Source organism: Phoca vitulina, unplaced genomic scaffold, assembly GCF_004348235.1.
Source record: "Phoca vitulina isolate PV1807 unplaced genomic scaffold, GSC_HSeal_1.0 scaffold47, whole genome shotgun sequence".
Classification (NCBI taxonomy): domain Eukaryota; kingdom Metazoa; phylum Chordata; class Mammalia; order Carnivora; family Phocidae; genus Phoca; species Phoca vitulina.
Window position 1 is genome coordinate 11179543 of NW_022589750.1, and position 17698 is coordinate 11197240.

At 61.1% G+C, this 17698-nt stretch overlaps 1 protein-coding gene across 1 annotated transcript in view; it reads right to left on the reverse strand.

Annotated features, from left to right (window-relative positions):
- MYO15A (myosin XVA) overlaps positions 1–17101 on the reverse strand; it is a 50278-nt gene extending 33177 nt beyond the window's left edge. Inside the window, exons 1-17 of the mRNA XM_032431844.1 lie at positions 13541–17101; positions 11389–11471; positions 10993–11056; positions 10279–10388; positions 9861–9935; positions 9518–9608; positions 5917–5922; positions 5490–5593; positions 5287–5350; positions 4276–4389; positions 3657–3818; positions 2436–2549; positions 1911–1969; positions 1696–1819; positions 1348–1443; positions 790–921; positions 221–346 (exon numbers count right to left, since the gene is read on the reverse strand). Of these exons, the coding sequence (XP_032287735.1) occupies positions 221–346; positions 790–921; positions 1348–1443; positions 1696–1819; positions 1911–1969; positions 2436–2549; positions 3657–3818; positions 4276–4389; positions 5287–5350; positions 5490–5593; positions 5917–5922; positions 9518–9608; positions 9861–9935; positions 10279–10388; positions 10993–11056; positions 11389–11471; positions 13541–17101 (5085 nt within the window). The remainder of the gene's footprint in view (positions 1–220; positions 347–789; positions 922–1347; positions 1444–1695; positions 1820–1910; positions 1970–2435; positions 2550–3656; positions 3819–4275; positions 4390–5286; positions 5351–5489; positions 5594–5916; positions 5923–9517; positions 9609–9860; positions 9936–10278; positions 10389–10992; positions 11057–11388; positions 11472–13540) is intronic.
- Positions 17102–17698: the final 597 nt, after the last annotated feature.

Consider the following 17698-nt stretch of genomic DNA (forward strand, 5'->3'; position numbering starts at 1 on the left):
CTGAGATAACAGAGCGACTGCATCATTACTGATAACAGCTACTCTTTATCACCCACCGCAGCCCTAGGCTTCCACACTCACCACACTATCATTATCCCCATTTTCCAGATGTCGTAGAGATAGGCCCAGAGAGGTAAGGCAATTTGCCTGAGGTCACACAGCTGAGGATCAGCAGGGGGCCAGAGGCACCAGAGGCCGTGCAGGCTGTCCTGGGTCTCACCTGATAGGTGACTTTGCCTGCGTAGTGCTTGATGGTGAACTCGGGCAGCGGCATCTTGGGCTTGGAGTAGAGCGGGTTGGCGCCGTGGTGGTAATGGCACTTCTGCAGAAACGTGTGGTCTGTGGCCTGTGGGCAGGCAGGGGTCAGAGGGGGGGCAGGGGACCTGGGCACCCTGTTCCGGGGCTAGTGGCAGACCCTCCAGCCTGGACTGCTTCCCGGCAAGCGCTGGGAGGGAGCAAATCACAGCCGCCTCCGGCTGCCCACTGTCCTAAGTGGGGAGGCTTAAGTAGACCCCCCCCCACTTGTGTCTTCCAATCAGAGTTTGAGGCCCAACCTCAAGGTCACCTCCTCCGGGAAGCCTTCTGTGACTTCCCAGGCTGGTACCCTCCTCTGGACACCCACAGCCCCCTATCCAGCCTCCATCACCCAGGTCGTGAATGGCAGGTTGGGTGTCCCGAGCTCCTGTACCCCAGGCCAGAGCAGAGAAGGCAGGACCTAGGCCTGATGAGGACATGAGGCTCAGAGACGCTGAGCGACCTGACCAGGCTCACACAGCGTCCGTGGCTCACCTGGGGAAAGCAACACTGGTCATCGAGGATGCGCAGGATACCATAGGGCTTTAGTGAGATGAGGTTGATGCACGGCTGATTGTCGGCAAAGGTGATCTCCCGCCAGTCGATCTGTTCCCGGATGTACTCCTCCTGCGGGCGTCAGGCGCTCAGCCTCCTCACCCTGCCCAGGCCCCATCCACCCTGCCTCCCAGGCGGGATCCATCTGAAGGGGCCTGGCCAGGGGCATTTCTGCCTGCACAGGAAGCTCACTCCCTAGGACGGCAACACGAACCATCTCTGAGCCCTGTTCCACCCTCCGCCTGGGACAGCCCTGAAGCAGGGGAGGACCCCCACCACCACCACAAGAGGGCTTTTGTCAGCTCAGCACCCAGCATCTTCCCCGTCCAGAGCACAGGCCTTCACAGGTGCTGGTCCTTGGCTTAGAATGCCTTTCCCGGCGCTCTGCCTGATCACCCCCGGTTTGTGCTTAAAGAGCCAGCATTATCCTGTCTGGCTCCAAGGAGGCCCACTGGCCAGTCAGGAGGGGACAGGACGGCTAAGGGAGGCTCCGCACACCTGCTCCTCCTGGAAGATGATCTTGTTGAAAAGGTACTGAAGGTTCTCGTTTGCATAGTTGATGCACAGCTGCTCGAAGCTGTTGAAGCTCAGGTCCTGCCAGGTGGGCAGTGAGGCTGGGCTGCTCCCTCCTTGGCCAGTAGCTCACGTGTCCCCACCCAGGGCCCCGCTCCCCGGCCCCGGCCGCCCAGTGCCCCCCCCCCCCCCGCCTTCCGTGGCCTCGGGGAGTGCTTGTGCGTGAGTGAAGGAGAGGAGATCAGGGGCAGATGACGGTGTATGCTGTCGACAGCGAAGGGAGGGAGATGAGGCTTTATGTCCCCTGCCCCTCACCCACCCGTGCAGCCCTACCTCGAAGCCATAGATATCCAGGATGGCGATGGACAGCGTGTCCTGCAGGGGAGACACCAGTGCGTTGACCCGGGCGATGAGCCAGCCGAAGAGCAGCGCGTACAACACCTTGGCGATGGCGTCTCTGGAGCAGAGATGGTGCTGGGCCAGGTGGGCACGGTGCGGGGGTGGGGGGCAGGGATCTGGGGGTCGGGCGGGGAGGAGCAAGGCCTCACCTGGCATCCACGGCACTCTCCACGGTCAGCGGGGTGAAGATCTTCTCTCGCATTGTCTCCTGGGGAGGGATGAGGCCCCTGAATGACAGCGGGCTGGCCGCCACCTCCAGGAAGCCCCCGGAGGATCAGGGGGGGCACGGGGAAGAGAGCCAGAATGATGGTGTGACTGGTGTCAAGCACACAGCCGGCCAGAGGCAGAACAGGACACACTCATCCCCCTTCCGCCTGGCTATGCAGCTGGCGGGGGCAGGGCCGCTGGTCTAATGGGGGAGACAGAGGCATAAGCAGACAGACCCAGCGAGATCAGCCTTGGGAAGGGACAAAGGGCCAGGGGCTGTGAGAGCCCAGGGGAGGTAATGACCCAGACAGGGGTGGGGGCGGCTCCCTGGATGGGGGGATGCTTGCATCAGGTCTTGAAGGATGAGTACGTGTAGGAAAGGGAAGAGCATTTGAGGTGGAGGGAGCAGCCTACGTCGTCCAAGTGCAGGCGGGAGGCTCTGACAGCTCCGGGGCCTGGGGACTCACGGTCACTTTGAAGGTGATGGCCTTCTGCAGGCCCTCGGGGGAGATCTGCAGCAGCTCGGCCACGGCCTGGATCTCCCGGGCACTCACCACCGAGGCCGTCTCCTGCGCGTCCGTCTATGCCAAATACCAACAGCAGTGTGTTTTAAAGTAGATAACTCAATTTAAAGTTCATATAAAAAACATGAATAGGCTAGAAAAACCAGGAAAATTCTGAGATAGAAGGGGAGTGAAGGGGACCCTACAAGACAGTCAAACACGTTTTAAAGTTACAATAATTAAAACACTGTAGAGAATTTTAGGGGCGTCTGGGTGGCTCAGTCGGTTAAGCGTCTGCCCTCAGCTTGGGTCATGACCTCAGGGTCCTGGGATGGAGCCCAGGGTTGGGCTCCCTGCTCAGCAGGGAACCTGCTTCTCCCTCTCCCTCTACTCCTCCCCCTGCTCGTGCTCTCTCTCTTTCTCTCTCAAATAAATAAATAAAATCTTAAACAAACAAAACAGTGTGGAGATAGACACACAACACAGTTTAATGAAGCACAACAGGAAATCAAGAATTAGGCATAAATGTACGTGAGAATTTAGTACATGATAAATATTTATTTCTTCAATTACAGGATTAGGGTAATTGAATAATTGTATGGAAAAAAAGGAATTGCGTTCCTACCTCACACCTTACGGGGATAAATTCCTGACGAACCAAAGATTAAATGTGAACACACACAAACACACCATAAAAAGTTTTGAAAAAAATGATGGGAGAACGCTGTTACAATTTTAGAGAGATAAGTGTCTCTCTAAAAATGATACAAAATCTAAATTTTATTTAAGAAAAGATTCATAAATAAAATACCTGAAAAATCTACATGGCAAAAAACCAAACCAAAACAGAACAAACCAACCACCAAGCAAAACACCAATAAAAAACAAAAACAAAAAAAACACCTGGATACACATCAAAATACAAATGACAAGCCAGAAAACATACTGGCAATTCCCATCAAGGACAAAGGGTTGGTTTTCTTCTCATATGTAAAAAGCTCTCATACATCAATAAGAAAAAAAGAGGAATGACCCCAATGGTGGGGGCAGGGGTGGGAGAGAGAACAAATGAAATGCGCATGGCGTACCCCGGAAAGGCAAATATCCATGTCCCCCAAGCCTCTGAGGAGATGACCTGTGTCCTGAGGGTGCCAGGGCCCCACGGCAGGCTGTGGGCTCTCTCACCTCATATTTCTCGAAGTAGACGTTGCCCAGGTGCAGGATGGAGGCCAGGATGCGGAAGATGCTGTCCTGGTCCTCACCACTGAAGCCCAGCACCTCCATAGCGGCCAGGAGCCGGCGGAAGTCGTTGGAGTCACTCTTCCCTGAGATCTCACAGTTCCCGCCCTGGCCCAGGGCAGGGGCCGGGGGTCAGGGACCCTGGGCAGGCACTCCAGCTCTGTTCCACCCCCACGGGCCAGGAGGCAGGCCATGATCAAGCGCTTTATAGATGTTCTCTCATCTAGTCGCCACTACATCCCTAAAAAGTGGTCTTATGCTGTCCCCATTTCACAGATGAGGAAACTGAGGCACAAAAGGGGAAGTGCCGTAACTCCAGGCTGCTTAGCTTTGTTCTAGGTTATAGAGAAATGAAGTCAGGGAGGTCTCCTCTTCCCCCACTTTGGACCCTAAAAATGCCTGTCACCCTTGTCGTGATGAGACACTTTAAATCCAAAGTCGTGCCCCCCCGCCCCATCACCTTCACAGGCTATTAGGACACCATGAGTTGGTTCTCTCAGCCTGCCCAGGGTGATGCGGCAGGGGTGCCAGGCCTGGGGGCCCCTGGATGCCTGCCAGTGCTCACCTGGTTCAGGTAGTAGTAGGTCTCAGCCTCCTGCAGACTGAAGGCCTGCCGCAGCTGGGCGGGCAACCCGGCTAGCAGCTCATAGAAGATGTGGTAGTTCCTTTCGTTTTTGGCCTGCAGGGTGGGTGGGTGGGTGCAGAGAAGGGAGCCACCCACCTAGATGAACCCCCGACACACATACAAGGCCAGGTGTGCCCGCCCATACTGATACAGGTGAGACCGGGCACCTGGGACGAGTGAGCCCCCAGCCTGGCTCTGACTGGGGCCGGGGCCGGGGGCAGAGAAGCGCTGGAATGCTGGTCAGGATTTAATTTTGTTTGGAGGACTAAGAGAAAGGCAGCCTTTCTTCTCTTGTGCACACCGGGCGCGCACACCTCCATGTGCTCTGTCCGTGGCCCAGATGTGCACACACAGGGCCTCCTGCTGGTTTACTCAGGCAGGGCGGCTGAGCGCCAACTGCACCCCAGGCCCTGTTGTAGGCCCTTGAGATCCAGCGGGGAACAAGGGACATAGAAGCCCTCGACCTCCTGGAGCCCAGCTGCTAGCTCTGGAGATAGACACCCACCCAGCAAGTCGCTGGGGACAATAAGATATGTCCGACAGAACAGAGTGCTCTGGGGAGAAATAACGCAGGGAAGGGGCTGGGGGGTTCTGGTGGGGTGGAGAGGGGCTTCATCTTAAATGGGGTAGCTTCCCTGAGCAGGTGCCATTTCAGGGAAGACTTGGAGGAGATGAGGGGTTGGGTCACGTGGGTGTCTGGGGGAGGGGTGCTCAGAGGGAAGAAATCGTAGGTACAAAGGCTCTGAGGCAGGATCATGGCTGGTGTTTCAGGGACAAGAAAGGGCCAGTGTGGCTGGAGGGGGTGAGAGAGGGGAGATCACATGCTCACACAGACACACATCCCTGTTCATTAATTCAGCATTGCCCCAGCCCCACCAGGTGCCAGGCTCTGAGTATCTGCCTAGCCCCAGCCCGTCTCAGCACACGAGGGCCCGGGGGGGCCTGTCCCACCTGAAACACAATCCTGGATTTCTCGAGCAGGTACTGGGAGGTTATGGCACCAGAAATCACGCCCCTGGGGAGGGGGAGCACAGTCAGCTTGTGCAGGGTAGGGGGGTGGGCGGGGTGGCTGGTGTGGGCACTAAGGGGCTGCACCAGGACATGGGGTGCACCGCAAGGCCTTGTGGGGCCCCTCCCTCCACCGCCCCACTCACCCTTCCAGAAAGACCTCCACGAACTTCCCGAAGCGGCTGGAGTTGTCGTTCCTGACAGTTTTGGCGTTACCAAAGGACTCCAAGAGGGGTGTTGCCTCCAGGATCTGGACCCCAGAAGATGTGGGAATTGTTCTGGGGGCCTGGAGTAGGGAGCATAGCTAGGGCCACCCCTAGGTTTTCGCAGACACGGACCTCCCCTAGGACCCCCTGTGTGAGGGGCAACTGCAGGTGGGCTCCTTGTAGAATCCTTGGGTCTCCCCAGTGCCTCCCAACACCCCTCATGCTGTCAACCCCCACATCAGGCCACAGCTACCCTCTCCCAGACCCCAGCCCCTCCCACAGCAGCCCCCCAGCCAGGACAGGCCGCTGGATGCCCCTTCCTGCCCATCCTGCCATCACACACACACACACGCACACTCCCAAGTACCTTTATCTTCAGGAGCACCCAGGACAGAGGAGGAGGAGAGAAGAACAAGAACAGAAGCAGGTCACCTGTAGCACTGAACCCTCTCCCTCCAGGATGCCAGGGGCCTTAGACCATGGAGGGACCACCAACACCTTTGGGCCACTGGGGTGGGCAGGGGCTTTGCCAGGTGAGAGCAAACCCATGAACCTTCGAGACCCCAGCTGTCTGGGCCTGGAGACTGCAGTGTGACCCCAGGGTGTGGGAGTCTGCTGGGTCTACCTGCCAAAAGGTTCTGGGGATGTCCTCTTTACCCCATCCCCGTGGCCACCACCACTGGTCAATCACCTGGGCTCCCAGAGGAGCCGCCTTCCTGATCCTGGCCTTGCTCCCTCCGGGGGTCCTTTGAAAACCTGTGTTAGGTCATGTTTCCCCTCATGGCTTCCACGTCACTCAGGCTCCAAGCCAAGCCCTTGCACAGCCAAGCTCCTGGTTGGTCCCATCTCCCCTTCTTCCCTCCCTCGCCCTGCACAGCCCACCTGACTCACCCAGGCCCACGCCGGCCTCTGGACCAGAGTTCTCTCCTTCTGTAGCCCTCTGCTGGCAAATCCTCTCACTTCCTTGTATCCTGTCTCCCCGCCCCCCCCACCCCCCCCCCCCCCCCCCCCAGAATATAAGCCTCCACAGGCAAGAATCTTTGTGTGCAATCTCTGGGTCTCCAGCATCTACACCGGACCAGGAGCATCGGAAACCCTCAAACAATATCTGCTGAACGGATGACACAAGGCCCAGCATTTTCGGACCGCAGAGCTGCCCAAGCCAGAGCCAGTCCCAGCTCCCGTGTATTAGGCAACCACCACGTGCCAGACCCTTTGCCCTAATTATATGGCTGTTAACCACCCTGCAAGGTAGGTACTGATGCACCCATTGCACAGATCAGGAAACAGACTTGGAAAGGTGAGGTAGTGTGCCCGGGGACTCCAGAGTCCAAGAGAGAGATCACAACACCGCGCCAAGCATGCACGTATCTGTGTACACAGCGTTTTCGGGCTGAGTCATTTCCTTGGGATAAATTCTCAGGAAAGAAGCAGGGAAGGCCCGCTCTCTGCAGAAATGTTACTTTGGGGAAGGTGCCAGTTCCCTCCATCTGTTCACGCTCATGGTCCCATTTAGCCCAGGAAATACTATGTCCATCATACAAAGGAGTAGACTGCGGCCCAGGCGAGAGTGGGAGCTGGCCTGTGGTTGTTCAGTGAGTTGGGGTCTGCCTGGACTTTGGCCTATGCCATCCCCTAGTCTGAAATCCCCTTGCGGACATCTGAGTGTGGAGTGAGCCACTCCTCTGTCCCTAATGCCCAGCCGGGGGCTGGGGAGAGGACTGCTGGGCTGGACGGGTGAACATGTGGTCCTGTGGGGCCCTCTAGCTCAACCCGCAGGTCGGGGGATAGCCTGTGGTTTGGGCTGGGCAGCATCCAGCCACCTTCCACCCCCCGGGGAACACTTGTCGCATTCCCAGCCCAGAGGCAGAGCCTGTGGCCTGGGCCTCGGCCCATTGAGGCACAACTGGGCCCAGTGAGGACAGGTGGCCCAAACCAGTCCAACAAGAGGAAACCCTGAGACTTTTCTGGGCACGTTGGGAGGTGTGGGTGGTACACTGTGGCACTATCTTGCTGATCGATGGGAGAGAGGTTGAGAATGATGCCCCTAGATGGGGAGGATAGCGCCCAAACAAGGGACATCGTTTAAGACCCCGGATCCAGCCATACCTAAAACCGACCCTAGGTAAGGACTGTCAGATTACGTGAGCAGGGCAGAGCGGCAGCTAGGAAATGAGCCCACAGCATTGCATCTGGCAGGCCCGTCCTCACACCTACAGAAGGCCTGGCACAGAAACCCCCAGACCCAGCCACGTTCCACCCCTCTGACCGTCCTCCCTCACCCCTGCCAAGACTGCTCTCTGCCTTGAGCTTCAGATCCCACCTCCTCCGCCCCCACACTTCCGGACATGGGGTAAGTGCTCTCCCTTCCCAGACCCCAGTTTCCCAGTCCATAAATGGACACAAACATACCTGCCTCCCGGGGCCTGTGTGCGGCTCTAGTGTGACCCCATATCTAAAGCACCAGACGTAGGAGGGCTCAAAGCACACATTTCCCTGCCTACCCAGCCAGTCCTTCCGGAAGTCTACACTTAGAGGTTTTGAAAGCCCCACCTGGAGCAAAGGGAGGTTCTGGAGTCTGAGTTGCTGGGCCTTTGCCTCCAGCCTCACCTTCCCTGAGTTCCAGGCTCATGGTGTATCCACCAATTTCCCACCATCTCTGTAAGGACGCCCAGCAGATTCCTCAGAAGAAAAGACTGCCTTTTCTCCACAGCCCTGCCCACATAGCCAATGGCAGCTCCACGCGGCCTATGGCTCAGGCCAAATGCCTGGGGTTACCCTTGGACCAATCCCCTCTCTCACACCCCAATCTGGTCCCTCAGCAAGTCACTGGCTGCCCTTGAAACTGCACCTGGGGGGCACCTGGGGGGCTCAGATGGTTAAGCGTCTGCCTTCAGCTCAGGTCACGGTCCCAGGGTCCTGGGATCAAGCCCCGCATTGGGCTCCCTGCTCAGCGGGAAGCCTGCTTCTCCCTCTCCCACTCCCCCTGCTTGTGTTCCCTCTCTCGCTGTGTATCTCTCTGTCAAATAAATAAATAAAATCTTTAAAAAAAAAAACATAAATAAATAAACTGCACCCGGGTCTAGCTGTGCTCACCATCTCTGTCACTATCTCCCTGGCCAAAGCCACTGTCCTCCCTCACCTGGACTCCATGATGCCACTTTGCCATCCCCTGGGCACATCAGACCTCCTTGCACCCCAGGGCCTTTGCACTTGCTCTTCCCTCTGCCTGTTTGCTCTTCCGTGAGATGTCTTCAGGGCCCACTCCCTCACCTTCTCAGTAGAGCCTTCACTGACCACCATGCTTCGAATTATAACCCTCCAAACTCCCCACCCTCCTCCCTGCTTTTTTTTTTTTGTCCACAACTTCCCACCCTTTCACATACACATAATTTCCTTGTGTATTTCTTTCCTTCTGTGTTCTCTACTGTAAAGAAATTCCTATGAGGGTGGGAACATTTGTCTGCATTGCTGCTGCCTACTTCCTCATCACCTAGCCCAGGCCTGACACACAGTATGTCCCCAGGAAAGCTTTACCGAGGGTCTAAAATTCTCAGGTTTGGAGGACCTAGCGCTCTCCATAATGCTCCAATCCTGCACTTCCCCCAGTCCCATGTCCTCAGTGTCCCAGCATTTCCTGCAGCCCACCCCCATGCCTAGGCCCATCCTTCCTCTTACTCCACCAGGAAGGTGAGGCCAGGCAGGAGAAATGGGGCTTCTGCTCTGGCCAGGCCCAGCAGGGTGGGAACCAGAGCTGCTCTGGAGCATAGGCAGGAGGGAACTCCCCTGCAGCCAAGCCCTGGGTGGGGAGGGTGGTGGCAGAAAGAGCTGGAGTCCTGGGAGCCCTCCCAGTGCAACCCTGGCCTCAGCCTCTCCATCCTCCAAGTGGGGCCGAGGAGAGCACTAAGGGGAGCATTAAGCTCGGGAGTCCCGGGAAGTCAGGCAGACCACGCAACGGACAGACTCACCTGCTGCGTGATGCCTCGTTTCTGGTTCATGGCGGCCAGGTAGCGCAGGATCAACTTGGTAGACTCAGTTTTTCCAGAGCCACTCTCTCCGCTGACGGGGCAAAGGAGCAAAGTGAGCACCAACCAGGTCTCTGCCTCTTCTGGGCTCCCCCCTACCCTTACCCTTCTTTGACCTCCTACGGCACAAGAGGACACGGGTGGGCCGGCCCAGAGATGCCGAGTGATTTTTCCCAGCTCCCACAGCGGGTCTGGCCTGATGCAGACCTTTCATCTGAGATTCCTCCCATACATTCCCCCACCCCCACCCTGCCCCACGCACACTGAAATCCCCAGCCTGACCCACCTGATGATTATGCACTGGTTCTGTTTGGCATCAAGCATTTTGGCGAAAGCAAGATTTGCAATTGCAAAGAGGTGCCTGGAGAGACAGGCCACAGGTATCACTGAGACAGGACCCTGCCTCTCATACCCCTCAGGGGTTAGGTAGGTGAGCATCTCTGTTCACCCAAGCAGCCAGTTCTGCTCCACCCTTCACCCTGGGGAAATGCTCCCTGCCCCATTCTGGTCGGAGCCACAGTGGCCTCCAACCTAGGGAGGACTGTGGCCAGACTCGGAGAGAGACCACTGGGCCGAACAGGTGGGCTGCTCACCACTAGGTGGCCCTACCCCTGGCTCAGGGGCAGGCGGGGACTCGCTAAGGTCAGGCAGAGGGACCCGGGAGAGCCCAGGACAGCCCCCTCCCCATCCCCAGAGACACTCACGGGGGATTTTCTCCCAGGGCCCGCCCGCTGTACTGCTGCACCTGCTCTGGCCCATAGATTCCGAACATTCGGTACGGGTTCACCGACACCAGGATGCTGCCGATGTAGGTCTGCCGGGCAGACAGTGGTCTCAGGGCTTATGCCTCCTCGTGGCCCTCCTCCCCTGCTTCCAGGAGCCCGTTTCCATGGGGCCAGGTGTCTGGCTGCCGAGCCTCCGTGTTTGCGCCTGGGGCCCTCTCACAGCTCGACAGGTCATCTACTCCGGTTGGGGAATTTCAGGCACTGTACCAGGCTGAGGCTCGGAGTAGAGTAAAGTGAGCAAAACCCTACAGCCAAGAATCTGCAAAGGTGGCTGTGTCAGCTGTCATGTACTTCATTTACGCATAGTCAGGGCCAGGCTCCAGAAGCTTCTTCCTCGAAGTGAGGTCAAATCTCCACTGCCCGGAGTGGGCTGGGAGTCGGGAGGCCAGGGCATTCTGAGGTGTCCAGAGCCCTTGTGGGTGGCACCCACCATCCTAAAATTCTCTGTGTTAGGACTTAGGATTTTCGAACCCCAGGCCCTAGCATGTTGTACTCAAATGGTAGAAACCTCAGAATTCAAACCAGAGGCCACAAATGGGGGCTCAGCAGAGAAATCTCTGCTTCCCACTGTGGCCCCACAAGGCAGTTACTTTTCTGATCTGAGCCCAGGGAAGAGTCAGCCCCGGGACTTACATAGATGAGGTTCCGTTCAAATCTCGTCTTGAGGTTGGACAGCACGGTGGTCTCCTGGAGGTCTCTGGGAGGGCATGAAGAGGGGACATCTGGGCCCACAGAGAGGCAAAGTGATTTGCCCAAGGTCTCCCAGCCAGGAAGTGGTGAGGCTGGGATTTGAACTCAGGCCTGTGTGACTCACAGCTCACACACACACACACACACGCACACGCACACACACACACACACACCAGGCTTTGTAACACTGCATGCCCCCCACTTCGTAGACGAGAGCATGGAGGCTCTGGAAACATTCCAGGAGGTGAGAGGCACCCCTAGCAGGAGGAAGCGCTCTGGCCAGGAGTGGGCAACCCCGTGGTGACCCCTTGCCGACGCCCCCCACCCCACTCCACTCACTCCAGCTGCGTCATGTCCTCCACACCATCCTCCCGGGACTGCTCGCGGAAGCGTGTGGTGGGCAGGTTGCGGATGGAGTGCATCTGTCAGAGAGAGTCTGTGGTCGGCCTGGTTGGAGAGTGCCCCTGCCTGGCCGCCTGGCCCGGAGATGCCTGGGACTTGCTCCTGTTGCGGAGGAGAGAACCTCAAGGCCAAAGCCAGGCCGGGTCCTGGGGCCTCCTTGCTGTGGAATACTGTAGCCCGTGGAGGCTGCATGCAAGCTTTACTCATGGGGCACATGCCTGCCCTCTGCCCACGTGTTCCCTGTGGCAGGTGCTCCCGTGTGCTCCCAAGTATCCTTGACCTGGGGGCGAGCACACACACACACACACAGTTCCCTGCCTGGAAGTCCTCCCAACCTCATGCTCTCCCAGTGCTGACACCCTTTCCCCGGGTGGACCCCACGTCTTTGCTTATGTGACAATCTAATGAATACCCATGTCCCGGTGGAGGGGGCCTCGGGGAGGGCGGACACTGAGACTGTCCCACTCAGCATCCTACCCCTGCATCCATCCCAGGGCAAACACGTAGACCCCCTACACTCAGACCCACAAGCAAAGGCATTTGCAGCTCATGCAACTCTCACACACACCGTGGTCTTGCAAAATGCCAGTGGACACGCATGCAGGCCTGGGCTGCCTGGCTAGAGACACTCACATGCGTAGGCACATGCTCTCAATGTCCAGCTGACCCATTCACAAGTGCGTGGAGGGCCGGGGCTGTCTCAACCACAGCTGGGCGGGGGGGTCTCAACCCCCACCTGTGGGCTGCGGGATCTCCACCGGGCCCATCTACATGCACACTTGCGCCACCAAGGATGCCACATTTGCTCAGACCCTGGCGCACACGCAGTACACATCCCGGCTTTCCCGGTTTGGCCACAGTACGCCTAAGAACGTGTCCCAGGCATAAAAGCCTGTTTGTGTGCATCCCGCCTTTGCAGCCTCTCGGATCCAGCCCGCACCCTTCTCTGAGCAGGCCAGGAAAGGGGACACCAGGAGGGAGCCCTGCATGCTGCATGCCTGTCACCAGGCCGCTAAGTAGGGCACAGCAAGTATCACCCTGGAGGCCCTGGCCTCCCGCCCACCCGTCTGGCCATGTGCGCCAGTGGCCACAAACCCTGAATAATTCAGCCACTCACGTATTCCAGAGTGAGGAGGGCCCAGGCATCCTTGCCCCTCACCCCTGGGCGCCCCGCGCCCCGCTCCCACAATGCTGCGGCCCACACGGCACGGGGCACCCGGCGCCGGGGCCAGGGTCCCCCCAGCAGCCAGGCCGCCCCGGTCGCCATTGCCGGGCCGGCCAGCCGCCCGCTCCCCGGGGCACCGTGTGCAGAGACTGAGAAACACCCGCCGCCCCGGCGTGCCCCGCCCACCCCAGGCGTCCCGGGGGAGTCTCCGGTGACCACCCCCCTGCACTGAGGGCCACCCAGCATCGGGCTCGCGTTCCGCCATGAGCATGGTAGCCAGGCACGAGCTTGGCACCCTTCAGACAAGCCACCTGCCCTGCACCGCACAGGGGGGCCCAGACAGACTCCTGCGCCGGCCCCTGATCCGCCGTGTGACCTTCTGGGTCTCAGTTTCCTCCCCATCCCATGAGCACACTGGAAGTTTGGTTCCTGAGCCCCTCGCCCTCGGACAGTTCAGAATCCTGCAGCCCAGGGAACTGCCCTTAAGCGGGAAGTCAAAAGAGAAAGACTCCAGCCCGGGGAAGGGTCAGCAGGTGGCAAGAGAAACAGTATGGACGTGGATGTGAGGATGGGACAGGGTGGACAGGCATGTCCTGAAGTTCTGTACTCAGACAAAATCTCTGAGGGGCTGTTGGGGACAGACACGCCATCCAGACTGGCCCAGAGCACAGGCTGGGACAAGATCCCTTCCCTAAACTGACCGGGAGGAGTTTCTGGAGTCTCTGCACCGTGCCCACCTGTGCTGGGCATCCTCTTGTTCAATCTCCCAGAGGCTCTGGGAGCCCAAAGGCTCTTCTCCTCAGGTTACAGATGGGAAAACTGAGGCCCAAGCAGGCGGCGGCTCACCAGGATCGTGAGGCTGTCTCCTGCCCTGTCTCTCAGGACCGAACCCCCAAACCCTCCCTCTGACCTATGCTCTCATACCTTGTTCCACCAGCTTTTGGGGCCAACTTCGTCCCAGGGGCCCCCATGGGGCAGGGAATTGGCTCCAGGGCCCAGGCGGCAGGACTGGGGGCTGGCGAGCACTCGTGGCCAGGGTCGATGGGTCTCTGCCGGCAGCCAGAAACAGGACCAGAGCAAACTCCAGGCTCTTGGCTTGGGGCAGGGCTCTGGGTCCTGGATCACCTGGACAGGGGGCTGCAGGGCGGCAGGACGAACTCGCTGGAAAGCACTGAGCTTTTGCATCTGTGGCATGACCACCGCAAATCGCCCAGGGCCTGCCCGGCGCTGCTCACCCGCCTTGGGCAGGGGCCCTGGGGCCCTAGTGGGTGCCAAGGGGGCTGGGACACTGGGCAGTGTCCCCCAGCGGCGCCATGGTGGCCACGTGGCTCTCATCTTATCACACGTGGCCAGTGGGTAGGAGAGGCTGAGCCTTAGCGCCTTCCGCTCTGGCGGGGAATCCTTGGGGGGTGTCGAGGTCCGGGGCTCAGGCTCTGCTGGTGGCTGAAGCTCCCCCAGAGTGGCCTCTTCTTCCGGCTTCTCAGGGATCAGGCTGGCTGATTTTACCAATTGTCCAGGCCCTGGGTCGTGGTATCTACCCAGGAGGACACTGGTCAGGTCCGAGGCTGCTTCCTCAGGCCGGGAGGCAGGGCACGGCACAGGGCCCACGTGCTGGAGGAAGGGGTTTTCGGGCACAGGGGGTGGCCTGGAAAAGCCACGGCGGCTGCCTGCACCTCCTGGCCAGGGTGAGGGTGGGCGCCGGGGGCGCGGCATGTCCACGTCCCAGCTGGGGGCCAGTGGGGGCACCGTCCAGGGTGTGGCTGAGTCCTCAGACTCGCGCCGGCTCTCCCGGGGCTCAGGGGCAGCTGCCGCCACGGGCCAGGAGCCGGCGCTGGGAGGCGGGGGAAAGGGCTGGCGCACTCGCGGCTTCACGGCCCTGGTGGGCGGCTCACTGTGGCGGCGCCACGCGTGCGGGAGGCGCGAGGGCAGGTTGAAGGAGCGGCACCGCGAGCTGTGGCCCAACAGAGGGGGCGGCGAGGGCGGCCGCGGGGAGCCCAGCACGGGCGAGCGGGGTGGGCCCAGGCGCCCAGAGAGGCGGCGCGGGGTCGAGGGCTCCCGCAGCGAGCGGGGCCGGCGGGGCGGGGGCGAGAAGGGAGGCTGGAAAGGCGGGGCGCGGAGGGATGGCTGAGGGGACGGGCCCCCCGCGGGCGAGCGGTAGCCCAGGCGGGGCAGGCTCCTCAGCGAAGGCTGGCGCGAGGGCAGCGGGGTCCAGGGAAGGCCGAAGGCCGCGGGGCGCCGGCGGGAGCCCCTGAAGGAGGGCCGGGGGCCCGGGACGGCCAGCAGCTCGGGGGGGACCTCGGGGTTCGCGGGCGGGGGCTCCACGAAGGCCCACCAGCGGGCGGGGGGCGTGAGGGGCACGTGAGCCGGCGCGGCCCAGGGCGGCGGGTGCCGGCGGAGGGAGCCGTCGGGCGACGCGGCCCGGGGCAGGCCGGAGAGGGCCGGGGCTAGCGGCGGGGCGGCCGGGGGCGCGGGCGGGGAGAGGAGCGCGCTCCAGTGGGAGGGCGGCCGGGGCGGGGGCGCGGGCGGCCGGCACGAGTTGTTGTTGTTGCGCGCCCGCGCCTCGGCCCTCCGCAGCACGATGGGCGTGCCGGGCCGCTCGGGGTCCATGCCGGCCAGCTTGTAGCCGAAGCGCTTGTAGGCCGCCTCCCGGACCGCCGGGCCTCGCAGCCGCGCCTTCTGGCTGCTCCTGAGCCGCGGGGTGGGCTGCTTTTCCGACAGCGTCTTTTTGAGGAACCTCGCCAGCGAGGTGGCCGGGCGAGGCGGGGGGCGGCCCCAGTCGGGGCCGAAGCCCAGGCCGCGGCGGGCGCCGAAGGCGGACAGGGCGCGCTGGAGGTTGCGCTGGCGCGGCGTGAGGAAGCCCCAAAAGGGGTGCGCGTAGGGCCCCCGGGGCCGCGGGGGCATCTCCTCCTCTTCCTCGTCTTCGTCCGCATCCCCCAAGGGCAGAGGGATGTCCAGGGACGGGGGCAGGGACACGTCCAGCTTCTCCTTCCCGAACAGCTTCACCTGGGGCCGCGGGAAGAGGCGGAACCTGCGGATGAGGGACAGCTTGGACCTGGCGGGCTTGTCCATGCCTTGCTGCTCGAAGAAGGCCGCACTGGGCAGGCGGAACGAGGTGCTCTGCCGCTCGCCGCCCGCCTCCTCCGGCTCCTCCAGCTCCGCGATGTCATCCATGGCGTGGGCGTACGGGTTGTGGGGCGACAGGATGGGCGGCGGCACCCACGGGTACGCGAAGGCCGTCTCCTCTGGGTAAAGATAGGGCGCTTCGGGCGGGTAGATGGCCGGGTCCCCGCCACCGTAGATGTCTTCGGCGTAGGGGGCGCCATAGGGGGCGCCGTAGGGCAGCCCGTAGGGATCAAAATAGGGTACGTCGTACGGGAGGTCGTACGGGCGGTTGTAGGGCGGGTATGGCGCCTCATAAGGTGCGTAGGGGTCCAGGTCGTAGCCGTGCGGGTACGGCTCGCCTTGGTACGCATCATAGTAGCTGTAGGGGGACGCGTACCCCGGCGGGGGCGCGTACGGGGGCTCGTAATCGTCGTAGCCGTAGCCGTAGGGGTATGTGGGGTAGTAGGGGCCGCCGTAATAGTCCGGGTGGTAGTAGTCGTAGGGGTCCTCGGGCGGGTACCCGTGGGGGTGGTCTCCGTAGGGCGGCCAGGCGGGGTCGTAGGGGCCGTAGGGGCCGTAGGGGCCGTAGGGGCTGTAGCCCAGGTAGGGCTCCTCCTCCTCGTACTGGTAGAGCGACTGCCGGTCGTAGTGGTCGTCACCCTCGCGGTGGTAGTCGTAATACTCGCCCAGGTCCTGGAAGCCCTCGAGCCCGTACAGCGACTTGCGGGAGCCCGAGGGCCGGAACGGGGCCTCGTCCTCGAAGGGCAGGAAGCCCACCGGCTCGCCGGACGCGTAGATGCTGCGGCTGCGGGGGAACCTCCGGAGGCGGCCTCCCTGCCGCAGGATGTCGGCGCCCGACGGGAAGGGCAGCTTGCGGGAGCCCACGCGGGAGCCCGAGCGGTTGAGCCAGGCGTCCAGCGAGGCCTGCTCGCTGCCGGACTCCTCGGCCTTCTTGATGAGGAACTTCTTGGTGAGCCAGTTGATGGCCGTGGACGCCTTGCTGAGCGACTGGGCGCGCGGCCGCAGGCGGCCGTAGCCGCGCCGGCCCGGGAAGCGGATGACCATGAACGACGGCTTCTTGCCCTTCATCGCCCGCTTCTTCTTGCCCATGCGCATCTGCGTCATGAGCTTGGACGTCGACTTGAGCACGGTGCGTGCCTTCTTCTTGCGTTTGGTCTTCTGCGGGCCGGTGTGCAGGCCCCAGAAGAAGGCCGACGCGCTCCGGAACTGGCCCTTCTTGGAGATCTTGGGCGTGCGGTCGCGGAAGCCCATGAACAGCCGCGACGTCCCCTTCAGGCTCCGTTTGGGCTTCTCCGGCTCCGGAGCCTTCTTCCCCTTTTTCGCTTTCTTAGCTTTCTTCTCATCCTCTTCCTCCTTTGCCATGGTGGCTGCCTGCTCCCCACTGGGGTTCGGCCCGTGTCACGAGCTCTGGGACTTGGAGACAGAGGGACACGCTGCGTCTCCTGCCCGCCGCTGGACACGCGGCCTCCTCGGGCTGGGAGCAGCCGGGACTGGCCTGGGTGGCCTGGGGAGGGACAGCCAAGCTGCTTCTGGCTGCCACCGGGTTCCGGGAGGGCGGATCCATAATTCATCTCCTCCTGAGCCGCCTTGGGTTTCACCCCAACAGTGGTGGAAAGTGTGTGGGTGTTGTTTACCAGGGAGCAGGGGAGGCCTGGCCCAGGCCTGTGCTGGGGGCGACCATCTTGGCCTGAGAATCGCCCTGAGGACGACCGAGCTGTCGGGTCAAGCCCTCCCTGTGCCTCAGCTGCCTCAGCCCACCGAAGTGAATGCTTGGGTCACTGCCACTTCACAGAGGGAGACTCTGAGTCCCAGAACAGGGAAGCCACCCGCGGGAATCCACCTAGCGCATGCGTCCTGGGCCAGAGGGGAGCCACCTCTCCTGAGCCAGGGTGGGAGGTTCAAAGCCCGCTGAGTTACCTTGGAGGGGAACTTTGGACCCAGCAGGTCCTGGGCAAGGGA